We start from the raw sequence: 26858 nt of genomic DNA on the forward strand, positions 1-26858 counted from the left end.
CAAAAGCCTGATGGAGATGCAAGTTGACAGGTGGTGTGTTGGTTCCTCCCCATAGTCTAGAGTCCAGCTGTTTGAGTTTTGCTGCCAGACTCAAATACTTGGTTCATAATTTCTATGAGCTTCAACTTACTTCCCGGTAACATGGGAATGCCATATTGAAGGCTGTAGTCTGATCTTCTGTATCAAGCTCTTCAGGTCCTCCTCACTTTTAGCAAGTAAGGTTATATCTTCAATATGGATTACATCTCAACATCAAGAAAACAAAAGTCTCACCACTGGACCAAAAGGTAGCATCATGATAGCTACGCATTTGAGAGCTAGACAATGACTAAAGATGTAAAGATGACAGGAGAATTAATGCCTTTGAATTGTGGTGTTAGAGAAGATTCAGACTTTGGAGACGTCAAGGCTGGGAAAAACTATCCCACGGACTGCCAAAAGAACAAATAGATGTGTCTTGGGGAAAGTGCAACCAGACTGCTCCTTGGAGGCAAAGATGACAAAGCTTCATCTCACATACTTTGGGGACGTTAGGAGGGGCTGTTTGTTCTTTGGAGAGGGACGCCTCGCTTAAGATTGAGGGTGGTAAAAGAGAGGAAGACCCTCAAACAGATGAATTGACACAGTTCAGATCTGTTGGTCACAGGGCCGCTGTGAATTGTACTGAACTCCACAGCACCTAACAACAAACTAGGGGAAAAGATACCTGTTGGACATTGGTTTAACAAAAATGCTCTTTTTTTCATTGTCTCGATGCAACACGTTGAGTGTTATTTGAGGGCAGAGATTGATCCTTGGCAAATAGCTCTCAGTTCATGCTCAATAAATGTTTGGATGAGTTAAGTGGCCTGGGGACCCAAACAATTCTAAGGCGTCAGTTTCTTCATTTACTAAATGTGTGGGTTGCACTTCACGTCTTCAAAGTATAGATTGTTCTAACATTCAATTTGTTGCAACCCCCCCCATGATACATCTTCAAGGATATGAACATGTACGGCTAAGCACAATTAATAACAGAGCATCTAAATTCCAAAATCAATCTCCATAATAGTCTATGTGTTTCCCACTGCCAAAGGGGCCCTTTAGAGTAGTGAGAGAAGATCTTCACCCTGAAACCCACAGCGTCCCTTTTCAGCAGGAAGTAGCTAAGAGAATGCACCATCCCCTTTTCCTTATGAATCAGGGTGAAGTCTCTCTCAGGGAGGAGTGATAGGGAATGGCAAAGGACACACTGACAAAGGAGATTAATCAGAACTGACTTTGACAAGCACTGTGGCAATTGGACAATTAAAACAGACATTCGGATGGCGGGGAAGAAGAACAAACTGGGGAGGAGGGAAGAGAGAATGGTGCAGCAATGAAGGAATGAAAACCCAAAATCCCTGTAAATGTTCATTAAAACTAATAAAATTTAATAATTTAAAAAAAAATTTGTTGCAAACCAAATATTTGCCCAACACTGGGTTAGGTAATGAGGAAGGGACAGTTTTGAGAAGTGACAGAGGCAGCATGAATACAGCACCCTTTAACGGGAAACTCATGAACATTCCAGTTAGGAAGAATGAAGGAAAATTGTGAGGGGGCGAGGTGTTGAAAGGTCAAGGCTGAGGACAAGATTCTAGGTGCAGGCCTTGGGCGCCTAAGGGCCTCCGATCTATCTCGGCGACCCGGGACCGCTTTTCCCGCCCGCGTCTCCCACGAGCTCCGCGGCAGGGCAGGAGCGCGGAGCGGCTTGGCCACGAGAGGGCAGCCGCGGTCCTTCCGGACCCCACCCCGAGCGCCTCTCAACTTTCCCGACGCGAGTCCAACCCCAGGGCTTGAGAGGCCGGGCTGAGGCTGGGTCTCAGGGGTGGGGAGAGAGGGGGTGCCCCGCTCTGCGGTGGCCAAAGTCCTGAGACTCTCCTCCTACCGAGGAGGCCGAGCCCGCAGCCGGGACCAGAGACCAGAGGCGGGCGAAACCCGCGGGGACGCAGGCGGGCGGAGTGAGGGGCTGCCCGGGCCGCCACGCCCCCACGGCCCGCCCTCCCCGCGGACCCGCCCCTCCCCTTCCGTCCTCCCCTCCCCTCCCCTCGCGGCGCAGGCGGAGGGCGAGACGAGGCCCCTTGGGTCAGTCTGCCTCAGGCCGCAGCCGCGCAGCTGGAGGCGGCGGAGCGGAAGGTACGCGGGCCGGGGGTTGGGGGCGGCGCGCGTCCTGGAACTCACGGCCGGGAGAGCACTTTCGTCCTCCGCGCGGGCGGAGCTCGTGCGCCCCCCGGGGAAGCGGCTTCGGGCGCGGCGTGCGGGCTGTGTGGGGCCCCGGCGCATCGGCACTTCCCCGGGCTGTAGCGAGGGGTCTCCGGGAACTGCCGGTCTGAGCCAAAGCCCAGCCCTTCCCTCCCGGCTTCCCGGAACCTATCCTCGCCGGGCGAAGGGCCGGGAGGCGACTCGGGTCTCGGCGAGAACTCTCCGGCTCGACTCTGTCTCGCTCCTGGGCCTGGCGATCGAGGTGGACCTGGGTGGGATGTGGCGGGGGTCCGGGTGGGGTTGTCAATGTCGGGATGGCGGGAAGAGGGCCGGGTTGTGACCGGTTGGGGGCTGATGCCGCTTGTCTGGTTCTGGCCGCCGGCGAGGCCGGTTCGTGGACCCTGCCTGGGACGTGGGGAGGGGGCTTAGGGAAGAACCCGGCACCTTCCTTTTTGCAAAAGAATCTGCCCCCTCACACTCCCGACCTAGGATTATCCTGGAGGCTTGGATTTAGACACCCGAGGCTCAATCCTGCCATCACGTCTGCTTTTATTAAAGTTGTGACGGTGTGGCTCCAGAGCGCGGAATTCAGACCCCAGGAGAGTCTCTAGATTATCTGGGAAATCAAGAGAATGACTGAGGCTCGGTGTGTGTATCCACTATGTCTTTTCCCAGGGAAGGCCCCAGCCTCTATTCCAGCTCCTGTATGGGGTGCGGTTGCCCCTCTTGGGGTCAGTGGGTTATTTCCTCCCAGCTGCCTCTCGTAGGGCGCTGTTGTCCCTTCCCTCCTGGCCTGAGGTCTAGTGACCTGGTTTGCTGTAGGCCGAGCGGCAGGCTGTTCTTCTGGCCCTGCCAGACCCTGGGGGAATCTTCATATTGAGTCAGGAAGGAGCTCCAGGTCACTTAATGCCCAGTGGGGTTCCAGCATCAGCTTTGCTGGTGTCCCCTGAACTGCTCTGCTGGGGAGGAACCACACTGCCTACACCAGCTCACCTTCACACAGCTGGACCAGTTGAACTAGTGGGTGTGTATAAAGTGGAAGAAACCCCTCAGGGAAACCCCTTTTTGGAGGTTTCCACTTGGGAAGACTCGGTAGGACGAAAGTCTTATTGCCTGTTTTGGGGGTATCTGGGAGGGGAGAACCCGTTTTGTGTGGAGTGTAGCTGTGTAAGCTCAACCTCATAAATCCCCTCTTGACTCCCATCCACGTCTCATCCCAGATTTTTGTGAATGTGTGTGAAGAGGGAGGCGCCATCCTGATCCCCCGTTGTTGAGTCGAGCCAGGCAGGGGCTGCTGTATTGGCTTCCTAAAGGGCAGACGCAGGCACGGGTGTGAAGTATGTGGGGAGCAGAAGTTCAGCTCAGTTTGACAGGATGTGGGGCTGCGAGAAAAAGCCAGGTTTGGGGCAGAGATCAGGTTACGGACTCCTTTCTGAACTGTTCCCTGCCTGCTCTGTGCTGGGCTCGTGTTCATTTGTCTCTTCTTTTGGGGCCCCTCCCAGCTGAGCTCCCTCCCCCTTTCCAACATCTTTGACTTCCTCTGAGCCCACCCCTTTTATCTCCCAGGCATTGGAACTTCTCTCCTTGGGAAGGAGGAAATGAATCTCGGCTCAGGGACTGGGGGCTGGGGTGAACAGTGCAGATGCAGCTTCATGGTTGTGGGGGCAGGGGACACACAGAATCCCCTGGAAGATGACTCCTTACCCTGAGTCACAGGGAGGGGTGGGCAGGGCGCCCTTCGGGTGAGCTGGACAAAGAGGAGGAAGGGGCTGTTCCAAGGCGTGGGTGGAGGTGATTCCCTAGTGGATTATTCTCAGTTGCTCTGCTGTGGTGGATGTGTGTGTCTCCCTACAGTATGGTCATTGTCCCCTGCCTGGGGCTGAGTGACCCGGTGTCGCTGCCAAGCCTGGGAGGGAGGCAGACTGCCCAAGTGTGGGCTGTGGACACTGACAGGACTGAGCCTCCTTTGTGTGCCTCTCGGCTTGAGGACTGGGCCAGGGTGGGCAAGGGAAGCTGGTTAACTGCTGCCACTGCCCTCTGTCAGGGTTCCCCTGCTTCTGCTTGTGGAGTAATATGTCCAGAAGGCACAGACGGTGTGACACTGGAGTCACCCAGCTATGCTCTGAACATGGCTTGACCCCACTGAGCCTCAGTTTCCTAGGAACAAATTTTTGTCAAAATACCCAACGTTGTGCCTGGTACCTGACACTGGATAAATACCTTTTTCTGTACATGTTACCTGATGGCCAGCTTGCCAGTTGGAGGTCTTGGACTCCTGGTCAGTGATTAGGCAGGCATGGTTCAGACTGAGTCTCTTCTAGTTTGGACCTTAACCCCAAAGCAAACCTTCTGCTGGACAGCAGATACACTGTAAAGGCCATCTTGTCAGCTTTCTTACCAAGGATTGCCTACTAGGTTCCAAACTACCAACCTTACACAGGCAGCCTGACACATTAAGCAGTCCACCTCCCAGGGTCCTAGTTTGGACCTCAGTGAATATTAAAGTGTTGAAATCTTAGTAACTAATGAGGCCCGAAACCCTGATATGTAAAAGGGATAAAAGTTGGCTCCTCTTGACTTAGTCCTCATCTCTGACCACCTTCCCAGCTGTCTGGGTCCCACCCAGTTAATGAGGGTGAGTGGATTAGAGCAGAACTCATGTTTTTGGTCCCCAAGAGGGTGCTTCTGAGCTCTTACTTATGGAGCTCCCAGTGGGGGAGGGAGAGGCACGCGGAAAAACACACACACGAATGGGACAAGAGAGGAAGAGGAGAACTTGGTCCCGACTTTAGGAATTTCAAGCTCTGTTGCCTAAATTGATTGGTCCTGTCAAGAACATGTTTGAGCAAGTCCTTCCAGCTTTCCCTCCCTTTGTGGGATGCCTGCTTCCAGAGCATTCTCAGGGGCCCCAGAGAAGTGTTTCTGGAATGGTTGGCTTTTACCAAAATCCCCCACTGCTTCTTTCCTGCCAGTCCTAGCCATGGCTGCAATCCGGAAGAAGCTGGTGATTGTAGGGGATGGCGCCTGTGGGAAGACCTGCCTCCTCATCGTTTTCAGCAAGGATCAGTTCCCCGAGGTCTACGTCCCAACCGTCTTTGAAAACTACATTGCTGACATCGAGGTGGATGGCAAGCAGGTGAAGGCCCCGTTCCATTCCACCTTGGCAATGTCCCCCACAGGCCTAACTGGGTCCTGCTCCACCACCCACACACTTCCTTTCTCCCTTCTTCCTGCCAGAACTGTAAAAGTTAGTGAAACTGGGATCTTGGAAAAGCTGGACACACTCCTGAGTCTACCACATACTTGCTCTGTGTCTGGGCCAAGATCCTTCATCTCTAGGTTTACACGTCCCCAAATGCAAAATGAGAGTGGTGATAAGAGGGCTGTAAAGAAAGATTTGGTGAAATCATGGTATTGACAACTCGCATTGCTGCTTGATCTCTGCACCAAGGTTAACCACAGATGACTTAGGATTTTAGACCAACTCACCTAGTTTATGTTATGTGGCAGCGGCCCAGGATCTAGGAGGTCCAGGGCTCACTGGTTTTGGAGAGGGCCTGTAGGTAGCATGGTTATGGTGTCTCTGTCTCAGGTGGAGCTGGCTCTGTGGGACACAGCAGGGCAGGAAGACTATGATCGCCTGCGGCCTCTCTCCTACCCAGACACTGATGTCATCCTCATGTGCTTCTCCATCGACAGCCCCGACAGCCTAGGTGAGGTGGAGGCGAGATGGGTTGGGGGTATGGGATTGAAATTACAAGAGAGGGTGTTTATCTGTTCAGAAGCTACATCAGGGACAGGGGTGCAGGGGGCTCATTAGCCGCTCACAGGGCTAATTCCAGCCCTTGAATGGCTTAGGGGAGGGTTGTAGTGAGGGTGAAGGAGCTATGAAAGGGACTTTCATGTGACTAGATTGCTGTGCCCCAGAATGTGCTTTCTGGCCAAGTGATGCTACATGACACTTCGAACTTGTCCTCACAGAAAACATTCCTGAGAAGTGGACCCCAGAGGTGAAGCACTTCTGCCCCAATGTACCTATTATCCTAGTGGGGAACAAGAAGGACCTGCGGCAGGATGAGCACACCAGGCGAGAGCTGGCCAAGATGAAGCAGGTGGGTGGGCTGCCGAGCCAGGGGCTCTTGGGGAGGACAGCACAGCTCAGCACTACCTCAAGTATCGTGGGTTTGGTTCCACACTACCTCAAAAAAGTGATTAGCTCAGTAAAGTAAGTCACACAACCTTCCTGGTGTCCCAATGCATAGGAAAATTAGGTTTATACCATACTGTAGTCTTTTAAGGAGTCCTGGAAGTGTGTAGTGCTTACAAAGTTTTACTGCTAATCAAAAGGTCTACAGTTTAGTCTCACTAGTCACTTGGAAAGGAGGAAGACAGAGCAGCCTGCTTCTGTGAAAAGGAGCAACCTTGAAAACTCCACGAACAGTTCTGCTGTCTTATAGGGCTGTTACAACTTGATGGCAGGGGAGCGGGTAGTCTATTAAATATGCTGACCTCCAGCAGGTTTTCAAAGTTTGTAAATCGCACCAGGAGAGTATCTTTCCTCCCATGGAGCAGCTAGTGATTTTGAACTACCTGTTTTTGGGTTGACAATGCAACTCTTTAATCATGGTAAGAGTTTGAAATACAGACAGAATGACTAAAATGTGACGGAGACACAAAGCAAGCACATACTCTTAGAAATTAGAAAAATGGTACCAGTAGACTTACTTGACACATTGTTGCCACCAGCCTTCAATTTGCTTTCTAAAAAATGTGAAAGAACCCAGTTTTCTGTGAAACACAATAAAATGAGGTATGCCTGTACCCTTTGGAGGACTGCAGATGTGGGGATAGACAGTGTTAGTCTTCTCGCAGACTGCCCTGTGCAGGAGGCACCTAACCCCTAAATATCTGCTCGCTGGTGAGGCAGAGATGGAAGTAGCCTCAGCACCTGAGCCAATTTCTGATGGAACTGGCAGAGAATGAAGTGACCTGTCCAAGGTCACCTGGCATGTTCATTTATGCCAGCTTGCCCTTTCTGTCCCTGGGAATGGAGGCTGTTAAGATGAGTAAGAAAATCTACCCCTAGAGAAATGGCCTCTTAAAAATAGCTATTTCACTTGGGGTGTAGAGGTGGTACCATGTTGAGAACACCTAGGGCAAGAGCAGTTATATGTGTGGACAGTAGGCCCAGAAGGGTGCGGGAACTAGATTGCCAATAGTGCTCCATAATTAGAATAGTCTGTTGGGGAAAGCTCCTGGTACATAATGTGGCCTATCGTGTAAGGATAATTACGGCAAGGATTTAAACTGGTCAGCTCTGCATGTCAGAAAACTTCTACTGGCAGCCAGGATGGTTTGGAGGAAAGTGAAAATGGAGGCAGAGTAGTCAGTTAAGAGGTGGGCGCCCATTCAGGCAGGAGAGGTGCAGGGTGGAGGGAACTGACAAGAGAACCTTGAATGCAAATGTTTGTCTTCCCAGGAGCCTGTTCGATCTGAGGAAGGCCGGGATATGGCGAATCGCATTAGTGCCTTTGGCTACCTCGAGTGCTCAGCCAAGACTAAAGAGGGAGTCCGGGAAGTATTTGAGATGGCCACTCGTGCAGGCCTCCAGGTCCGCAAGAACAAGCGCCGAAAGGGCTGTCCTATCTTCTGAGACCCCTCCCGATTCCCCCCTACCTGCTTCCCTCCCAGGAGTGTAGACACTTCTCCAGCTCTATCCTCCTAGGCGGCAGCTATATCTTCAGAGCTAGTCCCGTGAGTCCCTCCTAGGACTGAAGGTGCCCTCTTCTAGTTCCCTCAGCCCAGGACTGCACTGAGTGTCCCCAGCCCCAGTGGTGGTTGTGGGCTCTTCTCAGCCCCCTGGGAACCTCCGCTGTGCTCTGCCCTTCCAGAGTCCCTGCAGCTATGGGGGTGAGGCCTGGAGGATCTGTCACACACCAGCACTTTATAAACTTCCTGCTCATAGGAGAGTGTCAGGGGCAAAGGACTTTGAGGATGTGACCAGAGTCCTAGCTCCAGATTATCTTGCTTTGAGCAGGGGCCTTGTCTCCGACTGTACTCTGTGGAGGGGCGTGAATAAAGGTCATAGGCTCTAACATGTGTGTGGCAGCTTCCTGTCTTTCTTTCCAGATCCCTGTCTTGACTGTCAACTTAAGAGTTCCATCTCTTTCAAGTTGCCTGCCAGGTTGGCTGGCCTGTGTATAAAAGCAAGACTCAGAGCAGGCTCTGGGGCCGCAGGGTGGAGACTTGGGAATAAAGATGAGGTCATACCTGGCTCTGAGCCTAAGAGGCGGAGAAACGGAATGTCTATGGTCTCTGTGTAGCTCTGGCTAAACTTAGCAACCCGTGGGTGGCTTCCCTGCCACCTCCCACTGGGTTTCCTCCCCTGCTCTTGCTGGGAGGGGGTGTGGCCCTGGACATGGTGAGTCCCACCCACCCACTAGGTCAATGTGGTTGTACTCAGGAAGCTGGGGCCCAGCTGAGGAGACATGAGGCTCGTGCATAGAACAAGATTTTTTGTTTTCAGAGGTTTTCTTATTCTCCTTCCCCCAATTGTTAGCAGCTTGATGTGTCATTCTCCCCAACAAGGGAGGGGGTAAATGGCTTAGGTTGTAAACTCCCTCCCCCAGCCTCTTGTACATGGAGGGCAACTCAGCTGGGTTCCTGTTCAGGCAGGGTTCTGGTTGTGGGTCACACATTTAAGGCATGCCTGGTGTACTAAGGCCGGCGGCTGTATCTTCAGAGCTCGTCCCTCCAGGCTGGCTCCACTTGCAGGGCTAGGCCCCCTTCACCCTCCCGTTCTGGGCAGAAGCAGTCTTGAGAGTGAGGCTCTAGAAAGAAAGGAGATGGGGGAACTTGTCTTCCTTACCTACTCTTCCAGCCCTGGCCCCTACCTGGCCGACTCCTACCTGAGGTAGAGATGCTGAGCTTGCTGAGGCCTTTGAGCAAGTTCTGTCCCTCCTGTAGGTCCAGCTTGGCAGGGAAGGGGCAACCAGTATAGCCCCCATTCTGCTTACAGAACTCCAGGAATCTGTGGAGTACAGGGATATGACTCTTAAATTCTGACACCCACACACTCCCATATACCCATAGCCTGGGGGTGGCAGTTACTCGCAAAGGCTAGAGGCTGAATCTTAGTCCTGCCCTCTAAGAGCTTTGCCATCTGGGCAAGTTGCTTCTCTACTGCCTATTGACCCTACAGGGCACAGTGGAACTGCCCCATAGGGTCCTAGGCGGTAATCTCTCTGAAGTATAAGCTAATTTACAAATAAGATGAGAGTGTTGTGTAGATGAATGGAAATGAGAGTGACGTGCTTGGTAAGATCTGCCCTAGGGTGGGGGTCGTGACCATGAGAGCACTTGGTGGATGGGAATGCTCACGTTTTCCAGTCGGGGTCATGGCCCAGGAGGAGGGGATTGCCCACTATAATGAGCAAAGCTTTGGCCCGGGTCACAGCCACATTGAACCTCTGGAAGGAAGAAATGTTCAGATCACAGATCACAGGAAGGAAAGGTCTCAAGGAAGGAAGAGATGCTGCCACCCCCCAGCCTTCCAACCTTGGGGTTCTTAAGGAAACCCAGGTTAAAGTCCAGATCCAGCTGCACAAAACTCTGGCTGCTCCGAACAGTGGAGATGAGGATGACACTGCGTTCTTGGCCCTGGAACTCTTCCACGGAGCCCACCTAGAGGAGGAAGCAGAGGCAATGCCTGAGACCAGGGTGCCAAAGGGCAGCCAGACCACAGCACTACTTCAGGAAGGCAGGACTCCACGGAGGCCACAGGTGAGCATCTGCAATGGGGGTAAGTGGAGTGAGTGCTGTTTCCCTGGCCAGGACAGCCAACCCAGCAGGGGCCAGGCAAAAAGGGAGGGTAAGCCTAGCTCAATGACCTGGAAAGAGAGTAAGGCAGAGAAATAGCTTTGCAAAAAAAAAAAAAAACAACCCTGATGCCTCAGAGCAATGTTACAGTTTTCAGGAGATAATCTCCAATGGCTTGTTAGAAATTTACAACCTGGGGGCCCAACCCAGACCTCCCAAATCAGAGTTTTCAAGGGAGAGGCCGCTGTATCTTCAAATAGTGGCTTTCAACTCTGGCTGCACATTAATTACCTGAGAAGCTCTAAAAAAAAAAAAATATTACACCAGTGCCCTGGCTCTGCCCCAGACAGCTGTTTTTAATTGGCTGGGTGAGGCCTTGGCACGCTGAGAGCTCTCCAGGTGATTCTTATCTGTAGTCAGGGCTGAGAAGCACCACTTTAATCACATTACCACCTGACCTGCAGGTGGGAGGGAAAAGGTAGAAAGGAGGCTGGAGGGACAAGAACAGAGGTGCCAGGCCTGGTGACCTGAGGGCTGAGACTTTCTCCTTTGGGCAGGCAGCAGCTTCAGACATGCCTGGTTGTAAGAATCACCTGAGGTGCTTGTTAAAAAATGTACCCCACATGGGGTACAAGTCGGGGTGTCCAGAAATAGTCGGACTGGAGCGGTAGGACAGAAGGTCTCTGGAAAGACTGGGGAAGTGAGGGGTCACAAAGAGCAGGAAACCAATGTGGGAGAGCGGGGAAAGTGCCACCTTCAAGTCCTTGATGTCATCCAGTCCCCGAAGCTCCTTGTCCAGGCGGGTGATGCAGTACCGGATTTTTTCCACCTGGGAGGAGGAGACAGGTGTCTTTTTCTGGAGGTCTGTGTTCCACCCCTTCCCCCTTGTGCAGGGGTGAGTGACTCCCTGTGTAGGTCTCGCTGGGCCAATGGGGTACTGAGCTGTAGGAGCCTGGCCTCAGTGGTCTGGTACTTAAAGAGGCCATCTGTGCAAAGGGGCAGAGTGTCCAGCCTGGTTGGGAACTGAGGGCCTGACCTGCTTGCGGTATGGGGAGATGACGCCCACGCTTCGGGGGCTCAGGCGGGCTTTGCCTTTCTTGGAGGAGGGGGCCAGGAGCTGCTTCAGGTAGGAAGTCACTGTGGCTGCTTCTTCAGGGTTGAAGAAGGACGGGCTATTGCCTTCACGCTCATCCTTGCCCATTACACCATGAAAGATGATGGGAAAGCCCTAGACATAGGGACCAGAAGAAACTCAGTCACACATCTCTGCTCTCCTTCGCTTTCACTCCCCAATCCTCCAAGGAAATCCAGAACCCCAGACTAAGGTACTAGGAAGGAGCTGAGCCCCTGCCCTGCTCAGCCGCACCTGGCGGGGCAGACCCTCCCATCGACAGAAGCGCTCTCGATCCATGACGTCAGCACAGGCCTGCAGCTCCCCTTCATAATACAGCTGGTTAGGAATGTCCAGGATGGTGGGATGAGACCTGAGAGGAAGCAGGAGGAGGGCAGAGCAAAACTGAGAGCCCGATACTTCTCCCTGCTCTACTGGCTCCAGGCCCACACACCTTCTCTCATGCTCCTGTGCAGTGAAGAGCAGGACACGTTTACCTATAATGTCTACTACGTGTTTCTTAAGAGCCAGGCACCGTGAAGCAGAGCCAAATGTGGTTCCCAGGAGCACCTCGCCTACTCCTTTCACGGACCGGACAAATTTAAAAAGCAAAACATGGGGACCCAATCTCAGGCTTCAATTTTGCTAGGGAAGGACATAAAAGAAAAACACACATCACGATCTTCTGCCGGCAAACTTAATGATATGCTGTCAAATGAAAAATAATGGACCAATACGATCTCTCATTGTCATCAAACTGGAACTCATTGCTGACTGTCCAGTAGGTTTTCAGAGGTTGTAAATCATATGGGAAGAGACTGCCAACTCTTCTGAGGAGCAGCTGGTAGATTCGAACTGCCATAGGGAGCTTTTTTGGGTTGGCAACACAAGTCCCTACAGACTATGCTACCAGAGCTTCCCCGTGATACAACTGCTACTAACAACTCCTGAGTGTACTGACTGCCCAGAACTCATCTAAGCATATTAGAGTATTAACTCATTACTAAAGAAATAACTCTGGTGAGAAGGTAAAATGTGCAACATGAATGAAAATGTAACTTCTCTGTAAATGTTTATTAAAGTCACAAACAAAATTTTATTTAAAAAAAAACCCCAAAGACTACCTCTAAGCATCAAGGAGATATTTTTTTAAAAAACTTACTAGGTTGTCCCTATTTTTTTCATGTCTCTGGATTTCCTGGAAACGTTATCTGGAACGAGTATCAGACACTTCCAAGTAGGTAGAAACCACTGACCATCTTCTAATATAAAAGCAGCAAACTGGTCCAGAGACAGAAGTTATTTGCTAAAGTCACACAGCCAATGATTAGCAGTGATTGCTGTTATTAGGTGCCATCGAGTCAGAACCAACCCATAGGTGACCCTCCAGTGGGTTTTCAGAGTAAGCAAATTGCATGGGAGGAGACTGTTCCTCATTCTTCCACAGAAGAAATGGTGGATTTGAACCATGTACCTTTGAGATTGTAATACAAGGCCTACTTTTCTATTTATAGCCTTTCTACATCACACATTTCAAGCCTGAGTGTGCGAAAGGTTTGTGATTGGCTGCTAACATACAGGTTGGCAGTTTGAACCTACCCTGTAGAGAGAGAAAGCGAGAGAGACATAGACACACACAACGCTTGGTGACCTGCTCTGTAAAGATCATAGGTTAGAAAACCCTATGAGGCAGCTCTATTTCGTCACACACGGGACTGTCATGAGTCAGAATCCATGGCAACGGGTTTGTTTCCTTTTGTTTGTTTGTTTCTGCGTGACACACCACTCAGCAATGCGATCCCAGCACTGAGCTTCAGGCTGGGCAGCAGAAGGGTGCAAAGGCAGCATGCAGGAGTACCTGTAGTTGCGTAGCAGCTTGGTTATGAACTGGGGGTTATAGCCACCGGAGCCCTTCTTGTACAGGTTATTATAGGTGAGCAGCCGCTCCAGCAGTGAGTGCCCCAGCCCGTGCTTCTGGGTCAGAGGGGAGCGCAGCACAGGCCCCAGCTGCCGAGGGTCTCCTGCCAGCACTAGCTGCCCTCCTGGATCACCCTTCTCCCTGACTTCCATCAGCCCTGGGAGACAGAGATGGTGTGAGGGGAGAGGTAAGTGCTGAGTCCCTTCCCCCCACCTCAGCCCGTGCTGGGTGGCATGCCAGAAGCTGGCTCAGGACACCTCACCTGCTATGGCCACTAGACTCTCAGGCTCCATGGAGTGGCCAGCTTCATCGATGAAGATGTGTGTGAAGTGATCAATGGGAAACTGGGCAGAGACCAACCTGGGAGGTTTCAAGGCAGGCAGGGGTCACACCCGGCTCAATTTCCAAACTGGAATGCTCACCCTCACCAACCCCTAGTCTCATTCCCCAGTTGTTCCCAGCCCGTTAGCCCTTTATTTTTAATTAAAAGATAGACACGCTTCCCACCTGTTGGCAGTGATGAGGGTGGTAATTAAGACACGATACTCCTGTAGTTTCTTCTTGGTGGGAAAAATATAATCCCCCTTCTTTGCATCCCAATTACAGTAGGGCTGTGGATTGTGAAGGGAAAAGGAGAGTCAGCTTGTTCTATCCATTCTCAACTGGGAAGGAGTGTGCGCACCTCCCAGGCAACTGTATCCATCTCTCACTTTACAGTGAAACTGAAGGCCAGGGAGGGGTCCCGGCCCATCCAAGGTCACACAGTATCAGAACCCAGTCTCATAGTATCTGGTCTCAGCCACTATCCAGAGAGCATCCCTGGCAGCCGGCCCTCCATGGACCTTATGCACTGCCCCAGTACCTTGATGTCCTCAGGTACCAGGCGGATGTCCCGGCTGGGGGCCAGGAGGCGGAAGATGGAGCTGGGCAAGTGGATGCGGAGCCGCTGACACAGGAGGTCAGCCCCTGAGTTGGACGGAGCACAGGCCAGGATGCGGGCTTTGGGCAAGTGCTTGACCACCTGGGATGGGGAGAAAGGCAGTGTGGGAAGCAGCCCTGGGGATACTAGAGAGAGTCAGTCGTGACTCAGGTTTGGGTACCGTGATGTTTGATTCCCACACTTGAGGAAGATAGTGAGACAAAGGGAAGTTCTGTTCCCTGGGTCCATCCATTTTCGTCTAAATAGCATTTTAAAGCTGAAAAGCTGTTGCAAAAAGTAGACATGTATGTTGGCTGAAATGTGAATTGTGACTGAGCTGGAGGGAGTCAGAATCTGAGGATAACTCTTGGTGGTAGGGGACATCAGAGTACAAGAACCCTATGATTGGGCCCCACCTGCTTGATGGCCTCCACCAAGGTGACAGTCTTGCCAGTCCCTGGAGGCCCAAAAATGATGTAGGGGGCTGGCCGGGTGGTGCCCATGACAATGTGCTTCATGGCCTGCAGCTGCTCCGGGTTGGACTCCAGGCTCCGGTCGTACAGCCTGGCAGAGGGGCCAGCATAAGCATAGGGTCATCCAGTGTCCCAGAAGCCTCCTCGGTGCCTGCTGGAGTCCCACCCTCCAACAGCCTCAGAGCTCCCCTTGCCCAAGGTCTTACTTGAACTTCACATCCGGGGGCAGCCGTGAGATGCCTTGGGAGGCCACGGGGAAGAGCATGGGCCACAGTGGCCAGCGCCCTGTCAGCTCCAGAGCCCGGTGTTGAACCCGCAAGGGCTGGCGGTTGAAGGTGAAGTTCACCTTGAAGGTCAGCCCATCCACAAATTGGTTCAGGAGGCTGTAGGGAAAGGAGAGAGAGGGGAGTTCCAATTAGGGAAGTGGGGAATGAAGTCAGGGTCCCTCTTGATTCACCCATACTCTATTCCCATCATGCAACAGCTCTTCTAAAAAAGAGGCAGCTGAAGAGGATTAAAAAACAAAACAAAACAAAAACTCCTGTGTGTGGAACTTCACTCCAAAGGGCTGTAAGCCTGTAACCTTTTGGAAGATCACCAGGACTTTCTTCTGAGGTGTCTGCATGGGTTTGAACCACAAACATTCTGGTTAGCAGTTGAGCATGTAACCATCTGCACCATCCAAGACTTCACTGAGGCAGCTCGGGAACACCTGGCCCAGCCCTGGGGTCCTGCTCATCTCAGGGAGAACTATTTCTCCTCCCTTGGCCTCAGAGAAAAAGATCTTTCTGGCAGCTCAGGCTTTCCCCAACACCCACCTCTCAGAAAAGCTCAGCTTCACGCGGTCCAGTTCTACCCTGTGCACGAAGCCTTTGTAGGTGACTGGATCCTCCTGGCTTGTCTCAGAAGATAAAAGGGCAAATAGGTGGTCACCTCGCAGCACCGAGGGGCGGCTCTCTGCCACGCCAGGAACCTACGGGGTGAGAAAAGAAGCGAGCTTGTATCCAAGGAAGGCCATGGAAGGCCTGACCTCCACTCTCCAAGTCTCCTCAAAGGCAAAAGGACAGAGGACTTGTGGAGCTCTACCTCCCCCATATGCTTTTCTTTTCCTACCAGATGGAGCAAGAAACAGGAGAAAAGAGAGGCCTTCTCATACTGCTCAGTCCAGGAATCCCAGAAACTTCAGTGCTTAAGTTCAGGACTTAGAGCCAGCTTCTCTGGACACCTCCCTTTTGGCCTGGTTCCTCTGCTGCCTTTAAAATCTTGTTCTAGACCCACTTCTGGCAGGAATTTTTGCATGGTCATCCTCACCCCTCTTCTCCCATAAGGTTCCACCTACAGCTCCTTTCAGTGGGAATCCACTGCCATGATTCTGGGCTCATGATGTGTGCACATTCAGATCTGAGAGCTGGGGAAGGCTCTGCAAAGATCAAGTCCAGCTTTGTGCTGTTCAGATGATGGAGAGAGGGCCCAGAGAGGGTAAGGAACCTGCCCAAGGCCACACGGCTGGTGGTAACAGTCTGGTTCTCTCCTTTGCCCTGCTCTGACACTGCTTTCTGGGCAGAAGATGCCCACCGTGGTTCTTGCTAAGCCCTGCACATAAGGTAACAATTTCACCCTTGCTCTTCTCTGGTCCAGTAGTCAGTGCCCTGCCCACAGCCTCTGAGTCGGGTGACATGAACCCACCCACCCCACCCTGATCTGAGGCCTGACCTCCAGCGTGAGCAGACTGGGGTTCTGGTCTGCAGGGTCCCAGATCATGGGCACCGACTCCAGGTCATAGTGGCGGATGTCCCGCTCCATCTGCAGCTCCTCCAGGTGTAGCAGCAGCCGGAACTTCACCTCGTAGTTCTTGGGTTTCAGGGCTGCCTCCAGCTGGGCCCTGGCAGTGGTGGTTAGGGATGAGAAGGGTGGGAACAAAGTGGGTCAGATAACACCCATGTCCAGAAGAATCTACCCTCTCCCATCCGCTCCTCGGGGTTGGAAAAACATCAGGAACAGGGGTGACTAGAAGGGCAGAAAAGTGGATGGAGATTAGAAGTGTTGAAAAGAGAGCCTGGCTGTTTCCACGCCCATAGATGCCCAGCTCCTGCCCCCTTATCCTGTCTTGGCATTTGTCAAGTGGCCTCAGACCCACCTATGACTCCATGCTCACTTCACTCACAGAGCGCATGGCTGACAGCCCCCTGCGAAACACCATGTCCTTGCCCTGCCTTAGTTTTCTTCAAAGCACTTCCTGCTAGATAACATTCTAGGATCCAAGCTTTAACACACTGCCCCCCACTAGAATGGGCTCGCTGCTCAGGTGTGCTGTCCCCCACTAGACTGGGCTCACTGCTCAGGTGTGCTGCCCCCCACTAGAATGGACAATACTCTCATTTGCCAGGTGTGCTGCTACCTCTCCAGCACCCTGAATACTGCCTGCAGTGGCTGTGCAGTAAATGAATGAATGAATGAATGGACAGGCTAGGAAGCCAAGGGTGGAGGTGCTGGGATCAAGGGAAGAAGCTGGCAAGGAAGAGCTGGAAAGAAGCATAAGGGGAAGAAACCAAGACCTAAAAGGCAGTTAAGTTAGTGTGTGGGGTGGAGAGGAGGCACTCACTTGATGTCAACAACCTCCTTTGGGGAGGTGAAGATACTTCTTCCCTGAAGAAGGATGGGGAGCAGCTGCCTGAGGCGGGATGGTGGGTAGTATGTTCCCAGCGCCATGCTTAGCTCCAGATCATAGCCCTTAGCACTGCAAGAGTGAGGAAGAAAAGCAGTCACCAACATGGACACTCCTGACCCGCAGCTTCTGAGGGAGGCCACCCTGGAAGGCGGAAGCCTTCCCAAGGCCAACATCCTTGAGAGGTGGTCACAGCCATACTCAGCCCAGTGTTGGAGCATCCTCATTTCTGAAAGGATCAGTTCTCAGAAACTTTTTAAAGATAGGAAAAAAAAAATTTAAAAAGTGAACTCTAGGAAAGGGCACATGCTTCTTAGAAGAATTTACCATTCAAGCATAAATGGGAAACATTTTTGCCCAAGAACTAAGTTCAGAAGGCAGGAAAGGTAGGAGAGGAATGTAGGTGGGGACCAGAAATGTAGTGGAGTGAGAGCTGTTACGTTGTGGGGATTGCAATCTGCCCTCGCCAAACACAATGTGTATATGCTGCTGAACAGAAAATGGATCTGCTCTGGAAACCTTCAAACAAATCACAATGAAGAGGTAACAGTAAAGGAAATGTATCAAATAAGTATCACATCTTCAAGGAGCCCTGGTGACACAATTGTTAAGCACTTACTTGGCTGAAGTGAAAAGCTGGCAGTTCACACTTACCTGGTGCTAAAAGAAAAACAATATGGCAGTTGCTCCTAAAAAAGAGTTACGGTCTACAGAACCCTGTGAGGGAGAGGGGCATAGAAAATAATTAACAGATACTTGGGTGACAGGAAATTATTTGTAAAATCCAATAAGGAGTTGATTAGGCATCACAATTCACTAACTACATTCAATTCCAGTTATTGCCATTGAGTTGGAATCAATCAGAGCTGACCCTTCGGCAGGCTTTTGGGCAGCTGTAAATTACACAGGAGTCTGCCCTCCCATCCTTCTCTCAAGGAGCCACCAGCGAATTCCACCCAACAAAAAAACACCATCTTTAGGCTATCACCTCAACTCTGTAATGATGAGGCTACCAGAGGCCCTGATTAATGATATTAATCAATGGTAACTAAGATTATAAAATAAAATGTGTATGAATGATCAAGTAAAATTATAATTACAATGTTATGGAAGAAGTATCTATGAATGGAAAATCCATGTGATTTGTAAACTCTCACTAAGAAAAAAAACTAAAAACCCTATGAATGGTTTATAAACTCTAAAACCTCTATCCTATAGCGTAGGTATAAGTTGAGATTAACTCAGCTGCATTAGGTTTGGTTTTTCAGTTTACTACATGAACTGCCAGGAAAACAAACACATTAATCTTGGAGAGGATTAAACCAAGCTACTCCTTGGAGGCAAGGATTCTGGGGCTTCGTCTGACATACTTTGGACATGTTGCCAGGAGGGACGGGTCCTTGGAGAGGGACATCATGCTTGGGAGGGTGGAGGGACAGCGCAGGAGGGGAAGACCCTCTATGAGATGGATCGATTCAGTGACTGGGGTAATCGGGATGGGTGTGTCAGAGGCAGTGTGGTTGGCGCAGGATAGAGCAGGGTTTAGGGCTGTTGTGCATAGGGTCGCTATGAGTCGGAAACGACTCGATGGCACATAACAACAACAACAACAACAACAACAACAACATGTTTGTTATTAGGTGCTGGGCCAACCGCTGCACCAAGATAGATGGAGTGGAAACTGAGGTCATTAACAATTTCAGCTTGCTCAACTCCACAATCAACACTTTTGTCACCAGCAGTCAGGAAATTAATCAAAAGATGAACTGCATTAGGGAAATTAGGGACCTCTCCAAAGTGCTAAAGAGTAACGATGTCAGTCTAGAGACTAAGGTGCACCTGATCCAGGCCATCATCTTCACTATTACTTGCTATGCATCAGAAAGTTGGACAATGACTAAGGATGACAGAAGAAAAAATCGATGCCTTCAGGTTGTGGGCTCAAGAAGAAGAGTACTGCACATCGACCACCAAAAGAACAAATAGTTCTGTCATGGAGAGGGTGAAACCAAGTTTCTCCTTGGAGGCTAGGATTTTGAGGCTCCATCTCACATACTTTGGAAATGTGTCCAGGAGGGACTAGTCCTTGGAGAAGGACATCAGGCTTGGAAAGATTGGGGAGGGGGGGTGTCAGTGCGGGGGAAGAAGACCCCAGATGAGATGGATTGACTCAGTGACTGGGGTAATGGGAGCAGGTGTGTCAGAGATAGTGAGACTGGCTTAGGATAGGGCAGGAGTCAGAGCTATTGTACATAGGGTTGCTATGATTTGCAGGTGACTCAATGGTATATAACAACAAGAAGCCAATTTCAACTGACAGCAATTCTATACAACAGAGTAAGGTTTCCTAAGCTATAATTTCTTTTTTTTTTTTTAATTATTGTTTTGTGTGTACCGTCAAATCAGATCTGACTGGTACAGGAGGGGATTGCTCCTCCTTCTCTGGCAGAGCATCTGGTGGATTCGAACAGTGTACCTCTGCGATTGCAGTGCAGCGTCTTGCCACTAGGCCACCAGAGCTCCCCCTCTAAGCTATAATTCTAAACCCTGTAAGGTTTCCTAAGCTAGAATCTTTTTGGGGATAGATGATGACCTTTTTCGCCTATGGAGAACCTGGCAGGTATTTGAACTGTCAACAGAAAGGATGGCAGCCGAGTGCTTAACCATTGTGCCACAAAGGCTCCTACAAGATCCCTGAAGGGAAAAAAAGAATCATAAAATAGGTTATAAATAAGTAACATCCTCACCATCAGCAATGAATAACCAGTGCCAACTTTTTGTCTATAGCCTTCCAGAAGACTTTTGTTGGAGTGATGGTAAATCTGTACTTAAAGGGTACGAGCTCCCCAGGTTGGAAAGCACCGATGAACTCAGGTGTGCAGGTAATCATGAAGATGGTGCAAGACCAAGTGGCGCTTCCTTCCCTTGTATGTGGAGCCACCTGATAAGGTAGAGCTGACTGGATGGCAGCGTACAGTTTTTTAATAGGAAAAGCATCATGGTCTGTGAAAGCATCAGTACACAGTGAACTTTTGTAACTTACTATGTGTGAACATCTAGTCATGTCCTATGCATCTGAGAGTTGGACAGTGAATGAAGATGACAGAAGAAAAGATAGATGTCTTTGAGTTTAAGGGCACTAAACATCCCATGGACTCTCAAGAGAACAAACAAATCTATCTTTGAGAAAGTGCAGCCAGGGTGCTCCTTAGAGGGAAGGATTGTGAAACTTGGGTCTCACATATTTTGGGCATGTCAATTTTTAAAAATTTATTATTATTATTATTATTATTATTATTATTATGTAAGTGTACCATCAAATCAGATATGACTGGTATAGGAGGAGACTGTCTCTCCTTCCCCAGCAGAGCATCTGGTGGATTTGAACCGTGCGCCTCTGGGATTGTAGTTGCAGCTCCTTGCCACTAGGCCACCAGAGCTCCCTGGGCATGTCAATTTATGGAAAAGGACATCATGGTCAGAAAGGTGAAGGGTCACTGAAGGAGGGGAAGACCCTCAATGAGATGGACTGATAGAGTGACCTTAGCAATGGGCCCAAGTAAGGGAAAGGTGAGGAAGCTGGGACAGAACAGTGTAAGGTTCAGATCAGCCTGGACAGATAGGAGGGAGGAGTTACCGGTCAGGTCTTTCTCCTTCTTCGACGCGGCTGGTCGTCATGGGGTGTCTAGTAATCTGGGCCCGTTTGAAGGGAGTCGTAGGCTTCAGTTGTGCTGCCAGGTTGCTGTGGGCCACAGCAGCCAAGAAGCGGGCAATGTAGAAAGTTCCAGCTCCTTCAGAACCAGGCTCCCCAGGCCCCAGCAGCTCCCAGAGCACCGTGGCAGGGAAGTAGCCCACAAAGTTGGTTTTACAGTGGACGTGGAGCTCATAATATTCACCTGAGGGGAAATGGGTGAGTCAGTGGAACCCTTCCACCACCATCCCTGGACACTCCCTAACAGACAGCACCATCCCAAGGCAAGGGGCCCACTAGACAGTGACAGGTGCCCCCCAAAGCATCAGCCCTTCCTAGGTAATCCCCAACCCACCAGAGGCTCCTTCCTTCAGAAAGCTGCTCACCTGGGCCCAGTGGACAGGGCAGCTCCTGGTTGTCATCGTAGAAGGTGAACTGGGCTGTCCAGCACAGTGGGAAGAGGTGGGTGAGGGTGACAGGTTGGGTTCCTCCATTCCGAAGCCTCAGGGTCAGTATCTCCTTCCGATTCAAATCCAGGCGGATGAGGAGCTGTCCATCCCGGGTTTCATGAGGTCCCTGGACTTCTACGTCCACTCCATGTTTCCCATGTAGATACTCAGACCTGAGGAAAGCAGGAGACAAGAGGGCGGGGTGGGGGTGTTGGAAAGACCTGGACTAGGACTCGCTCTGCGGAAATGTTTAGGTTGGGGAAGCTGGCTAAATTCTTCTTGTGCTTAGAAAACCTACCTCCTCTTCCCAGACCTTCCTCCCCATTCTCCCATTCCCTGAAGGAGGGGCTTAACTCAACCTAAGTCAACTCTTTCCTAAACAGAGCTCCCTTCACCCAGCATCTCTGGGTCTCTCACACACATACCTGTCATGAAAGATCTTTGCTAGCAGTGACTTGTGTTGTTTGCTGATATCTGACTCCAGCTTCATTCTCCTCTTTTCTGGGACCGTTGTGGCGGCCCAGCGGTCAAGTCTGAAGAACCTGACCCGAGTCTTGGTGACGAAGGCCAGATTTGCAATCTTCATTCCATACAGCACAGAGGAGAAGCCAGGGGCAGGGGTCCCAAAGCTGCCGGAAGCAGAGGAGACTGGAAAGTGAGGGAAGGCAGGGCCAGTGGGAGGCAGAGTGGCTTGTGCGGGAAGAGGCTAGGAGAGGGGTCTGGGGCCAGCTCTGTCCTGAACACACCAGCCCTGCTGCAGAACAGGACTTGCCCCCACCCCCACCCCGACCCAGAGGCAGAGAAACTCGGGCTGGGAATCTGAGGAATTTTAAATGCTCCAAGGGAAGGCAATGGGATTTTCTAAGACAAAAATATGACTTTGTTTGTGCCTTGTGAATTTCTGAGGTGAGAAGCCCACTGACGGGCTGTTGGTTTGGAGGACTGAGGGAAGACAGAAAAAGGAAAGGTGTTTGGGAAAATTATTTCGGACAGAAAAAAATAACAAAACCAAAACAACACAGCAAAAAGAGCTAAGGCTAAGGGGAGACTACGGTGACAGAGAGAGGTGGGTCTGGGGCTCAGCCTGCTCTGAGAAGGGACAGGGGACCAGAGACAGCACAGATGTCCCGAGAGTGTGGGCAAGATGGCTGATCAGACAGCAGTTTCCACCTGAAGTCAAAGGGTGAAGGTGGAACTCAAGCAGGAAGGGAAAGGAGGATCCTTCTCCAGAGATCAAATAGCTTGGCTTTGTGCCTAGAGAAGGTGAAGACAGGGAAAACTGGTCAGAAGGACAATAACCTCAATGTTCAGTACCTGGAATTCAGTTTAGTCAAGTCAACAAACATCTACAGAGACCCGTTATGTGCCAGACACTGGGTTAGATGCTGGGAGTGCAAAGATTCAAGAGACCCAGACCATGCTTCCAGGTGCATGCAGGGACAGGTTACATATCCAATCCAACAGGATGCCCTGAGCAGGACACCAGGGGTGCAGAGGGCCATCCATGCCTGGGGTAGCGGTGGGGTGCCATGAAGGCTTCCCCAAGGAGACAAGTAGCAGGACTGAGTACTGAAGGAAGACCCGAGGAAATAGGGGGAAGGCAAGTGCCCCAGGCAGAGAGTGGAGAGGTAGGGTGTGTGGGAAGGCCGGCCACTCCATCACTCTTGCTGAGTCACCTGATTACTTCACCTCTCAGGACCTCACCCTCTTCCTCTATGAAAGGGACATGACAACAAACTTAACCTGGTGTGAGGACTGCCTGAGATATTGGCACCGTGGTGAGGCACTTAGACCAGTGCTTGGCACATAAGGAGATCTCAGTCAGGGGCGTTACATTAGTACAAAGACAGTTTGGCTGTATTAGAGTGAGAAATGCTCGGAAGGGAACAGCAGGAGGCAGCAGAGGAGGGCAGGGACCAGGTCATGGGCAGAGTTCCACGCCAGGCCAAGAAGCCTGGGCTTGACCTTAAAGGCCAGCAGCCCACCCCTCACCTTACCAGTCCCCAGGGGCAGGCGGACACTGCCATATGTGACGTGCTTCATGAACATAATCAAGATATGGACAGCTGTCCACCGCCCCTTCAGGGAACAACAGGAAATCTTAGTTTGTAAGAATGACAGTAATCCCTATTAAACTAATAACACAGTGTGGTGAATCACTCGGGTGTCACAATTTTATGATCCCTGGTGGTTACTAACATTTCCCGGGTGCTCCTGGCCTGAACTCTGCCCCTCTCCTTCACCTCAAGCAAATGTGAAGATATTCAGAAAACACAGAAGTGGCTCTGATTTTTAAAAAGATAACAGACCACTTACAAATGTTACCTACTATTATTAGTATCCATATTAGTAGTAATTGCAGTACTAATAGTAGCAGTAGTAGTAGTAGTAGTGACAACTTACTTTGAGCCCACGTCAGAGGCTACACTGTGGTTACAGAACCACTCGGTTGGTGGGGTTTAAGCAGGGGAGTGGCAAGATCATATGTGCATTTCAGATCACTCTGGCATCAGGATTGGAGCATGGATTTGCTGGAGGCAAGACTGTAGGTAGGGAGACTAGTTAGAAGAAGGCCATTGCAACAGTCCAATTAAAAGGTGATAAGGGTCCCCAGGCAAGGCAGTGGTAGAGATGGAAGAGGAGAGATCAGATTTGATAATACCTGGAACATAAAACTAGCAGAATATGTAGACTGACAGGAATGCGGAATGGAGGCTGGGAAGAAGGAGGAGTCTCGGATAAGACTCAAATAAATGGTGTGGCTTCAGGGACTATCCCTAAAATGGGAGTAAAAACAGGGAGGAAGAGGAGGAGGAAGTTGGAGGGACCAATCATCCCACTGGATTCAGGCACGTTTGGTTTGAGATTCCTGTGATCAGCCACTGCAGTGACTCAGAAGCTGAGAACTCAGGGCCAAGTCAAGGTGAGAGCCCAATACTAGTAGGGGGCCCTTGGGTAGTAGTCAGACCATGGATGTGTTTGGTCTCTAAACACTGGACCACAACTACCCCCTGAAGTCATCTTTAAACTAGACAGCATATAAGCTTGTTGTGTGTACTGCTGAGTCAGAACTGACCTTATTTAGCTGACCGTCCAGTGGGTTTTCAGAGGCAGTAAATCATATGAGGTAAAACTAGCCCTTTTTCTCCCATGAAGTGGCTGGTGGATTTGAACCGTGAAGCTGTGCTGCAATCCCAAAGGCCCGCGGTTCAAATTCACCAGGTGCTCGCAAAAGAAGGCTGGGCAATCTCCTCCTGTGTGATTTACTGCCTCTGGAAACCCCCTGTAGAGCGTCAGCTATGGGTCAGTTCCGACTTGACAGCACACAAGAAGTCACCAGAACATCATAGCTTAAGAGTTCAGCTTAATTAATAAAACATGTTTGTCCTAAGCACTGTTTTGGTTTTGTGTGGGTGGTTTGTTGTGTTTTGTGTGTTTTTTAAAAAAATTATTTCTATGATATCAAATTAGCAACAGTAACTATGGCACGGATGAGTAGTTTTAGGGGACAGAGGAGTTGAAGTTGATGTTCATGACATGATTTAGGTAGAGTTGGTAAGTAGGAAGACACAATGGGCACTATGTAGCCAATGTTGCTGACCTCTGTTGATAATGAACTTATACATGCATAAACTGTTGAATGGGTGTGTGTCTGGCTGCGTATACATTTTCTGCCATAAATCAATACTAAAAAATGCTTACTGAAGGAGCAACAGAATGAAAACACATGGAAACTCTGAAGCAGAGCCAAAAACAGTGATCTGTAGAATATATTATCATTTCCCAAAGAATAGTGCTCTGTGGATTATATCACCATTTCCCAAAGGCAGAACTATAGTAAAACTAAAAATAAAACTGTGGGGGATTCTCCCTGGGAAGTATGAGCAGCTTGCGAATAGCCTAGGCCAGGTCAGCAGCCCTCAGAGGAAGAGAAAACAGGGAGGAGAATGGAGAGGAAGCCTCCATATATGGCCTGGGGTCCAATGCTGATAAGGAGTCCAGCATTAAGGGGACCAAAATCAGGAGGTCATTAGCAATGCTGGGAAGTCATGTTCAGCCCAAGGGAACACTCCTTGGTACCTGCAGCCCTCTCAGAGACCATATTCAGGCCCAACTATGGGAGTCATTACTGTAAGGAAGACCATGTCCCTCCTGACCTTGCTGCAGGAAAGAAAACAGAGCAGGAGGCAGGAGAAGGGGTTCCAGGCCTCTAGATCAGGGTTGGGAGAGTGGAATTGGCCCTGAGGGGATGAAACCTCCTAGGGATCACATGCCCTTCTAAAGCAGTAACAGACACTCATTTCCTCCAATGTTGTCTGTCAGAAAGGAATATATGGCCCAAGGTCACAAGTTTTCCTGGCTTTAAAAAGAAGCCCAAATAAAACTTTGTTTGAAACCTCTTATTTGTGGGATTTCTGTTGGCTTAGTTGGGTAAAGAATGCCAAAGGCATTCAGTTCTAATCTATCAATTGCTCCACATTTCGCCTTGTGAGTTATAGCCTCTGAATATATGCTAGAGGGTCAGCTATGAGTCGCTTGTGACTCAATGGCAATAACTATTGATTTTGGAATTTAAAAAAAAATTTAAAAAATATCTGCATAAGCACAGCAACAGGCAGGCAGAACTCACCTTTATATATTTTGCAGCTTCTACTGAAGATGCTACTTGCCACCTAAATATGTTTGTCATTATTTCTAATACCTGTTATCACTACACAATTCACTAAGGTTACAGCCATTAGGAAAAAAAATCAAAAGGTTAGAAAAAGAAAAGCATGTACTACTATGTTTATTGCTGTGTGATTCACAGTAGCAAAGCCAAGTGCCCCATCAAGAAATGAACTGATAGAAAAACTATGGTACATTCACACAATGAAATATTATGCAGCACTGAAAAACAATGAACTATAAAACATGACACAACATGGGGGAGCCTGGAGGACATTATGCTGAGAGAAATAGCTCAGTCACAAAAGGACAAATACTGCATAACACCACTGTTATAAAAGGAGGAGTTGGGAAAAGAACAGGTAGATAATGAATATGCCTTAGATCAGATGAGGGGAAGAGCTGTTCATAAGGAATATATGATTATGCATTACATGTATGACAACAATCCGGAACAAGAGGTGTATTGCAAGGAGCCTGGGAAGAAGGAAAAGTGAGGGGGGAAGGAAATGTGCAACACGGAAGAAAAATGAAATAAAAAAAAATCAATAAGAGTGCATCTAAATTCCAAAATCAATCTCCATAATAGTCTATGTGTTTCCTACTGCCAAAGGGGCCCTTTAGAGTAGTGGAATCCCAAAATCTCTGTAAATGTTTATGAAAATTAATAAAATATAATTATAGAAAAAAAGAAAAAAAAAGGTAAAAAAAAGAAAAGGAAAAAAAAAATCAATAAGAGTGCATCTAAATTCCAAAATCTATCTCCGTAATAGTCTATGTGTTTCCTACCGCCAAAGGGGCCCTTTAGAGTAGTGAGAGAAGACCTTCACCCTGAAACCCACAGCGTCCCTTTTCAGCAGGAAGTAGCTAAGAGAATACGCCATCCCCTTTTCCTTATGACTCAGGGTGAAGTCTCTCTCAGG

General features: G+C 49.9%; 2 protein-coding genes across 3 annotated transcripts in view; one reads left to right on the top strand and one right to left on the bottom strand.

The window, feature by feature from the left end:
- The first annotated feature begins 2076 nt into the window (after positions 1 to 2076).
- On the top strand, positions 2077 to 7876 carry RHOC (ras homolog family member C). Its single transcript, XM_006895709.1, has 6 exons — positions 2077 to 2157; positions 4371 to 4375; positions 5202 to 5359; positions 5816 to 5936; positions 6205 to 6335; positions 7703 to 7876. Exons 3-6 carry the CDS (start codon positions 5204 to 5206, stop codon positions 7874 to 7876), a joined length of 582 nt encoding a protein of 193 aa, XP_006895771.1. The 5' UTR covers positions 2077 to 2157; positions 4371 to 4375; positions 5202 to 5203.
- Positions 7877 to 8714: 838 nt separating this feature from the next.
- Positions 8715 to 26858, bottom strand: part of MOV10 (Mov10, Moloney leukemia virus 10, homolog (mouse)) — a 39665-nt gene continuing 21521 nt past the window's right edge. Inside the window, exons 3-22 of one of the 2 annotated variants that reach the window (XM_006895711.1) lie at positions 23671 to 23810; positions 21693 to 22521; positions 21205 to 21440; positions 20765 to 21023; positions 17065 to 17199; positions 16176 to 16344; positions 15281 to 15435; positions 14669 to 14845; positions 14406 to 14553; positions 13933 to 14091; positions 13578 to 13681; positions 13333 to 13430; positions 13011 to 13227; positions 11408 to 11525; positions 11078 to 11269; positions 10796 to 10870; positions 9781 to 9906; positions 9604 to 9692; positions 9132 to 9253; positions 8715 to 9053 (exon numbers count right to left, since the gene is read on the bottom strand). In XM_006895711.1, coding sequence (XP_006895773.1) covers positions 8962 to 9053; positions 9132 to 9253; positions 9604 to 9692; positions 9781 to 9906; positions 10796 to 10870; positions 11078 to 11269; positions 11408 to 11525; positions 13011 to 13227; positions 13333 to 13430; positions 13578 to 13681; positions 13933 to 14091; positions 14406 to 14553; positions 14669 to 14845; positions 15281 to 15435; positions 16176 to 16344; positions 17065 to 17199; positions 20765 to 21023; positions 21205 to 21440; positions 21693 to 21853 — 2832 coding nt within the window. In that variant the 5' untranslated portion in view covers positions 21854 to 22521; positions 23671 to 23810 and the 3' untranslated portion in view covers positions 8715 to 8961. The remainder of the gene's footprint in view (positions 9054 to 9131; positions 9254 to 9603; positions 9693 to 9780; positions 9907 to 10795; positions 10871 to 11077; positions 11270 to 11407; positions 11526 to 13010; positions 13228 to 13332; positions 13431 to 13577; positions 13682 to 13932; positions 14092 to 14405; positions 14554 to 14668; positions 14846 to 15280; positions 15436 to 16175; positions 16345 to 17064; positions 17200 to 20764; positions 21024 to 21204; positions 21441 to 21692; positions 22522 to 23670; positions 23811 to 26858) is intronic. The other variant, XM_006895710.1, reaches the window with a different exon arrangement.

Source organism: Elephantulus edwardii, unplaced genomic scaffold, assembly GCF_000299155.1.
Source record: "Elephantulus edwardii isolate Elephantulus edwardi_28Jun2011 unplaced genomic scaffold, EleEdw1.0 scaffold00174, whole genome shotgun sequence".
Taxonomy (NCBI): Eukaryota; Metazoa; Chordata; class Mammalia; order Macroscelidea; family Macroscelididae; genus Elephantulus; species Elephantulus edwardii.

Coding starts and splice junctions, on each gene's coding strand:
- RHOC (XM_006895709.1), top strand. CDS start 5,204: ATGGCTGCAATCCGGAAGAAGCTGGTGATTGTAGGGGATGGCGCCTGT. Junction 5,360..5,815: donor TCGAGGTGGATGGCAAGCAG/GTGAAGGCCCCG, acceptor TCTCTGTCTCAG/GTGGAGCTGGCTCTGTGGGA. Junction 6,336..7,702: donor AGCTGGCCAAGATGAAGCAG/GTGGGTGGGCTG, acceptor TTGTCTTCCCAG/GAGCCTGTTCGATCTGAGGA.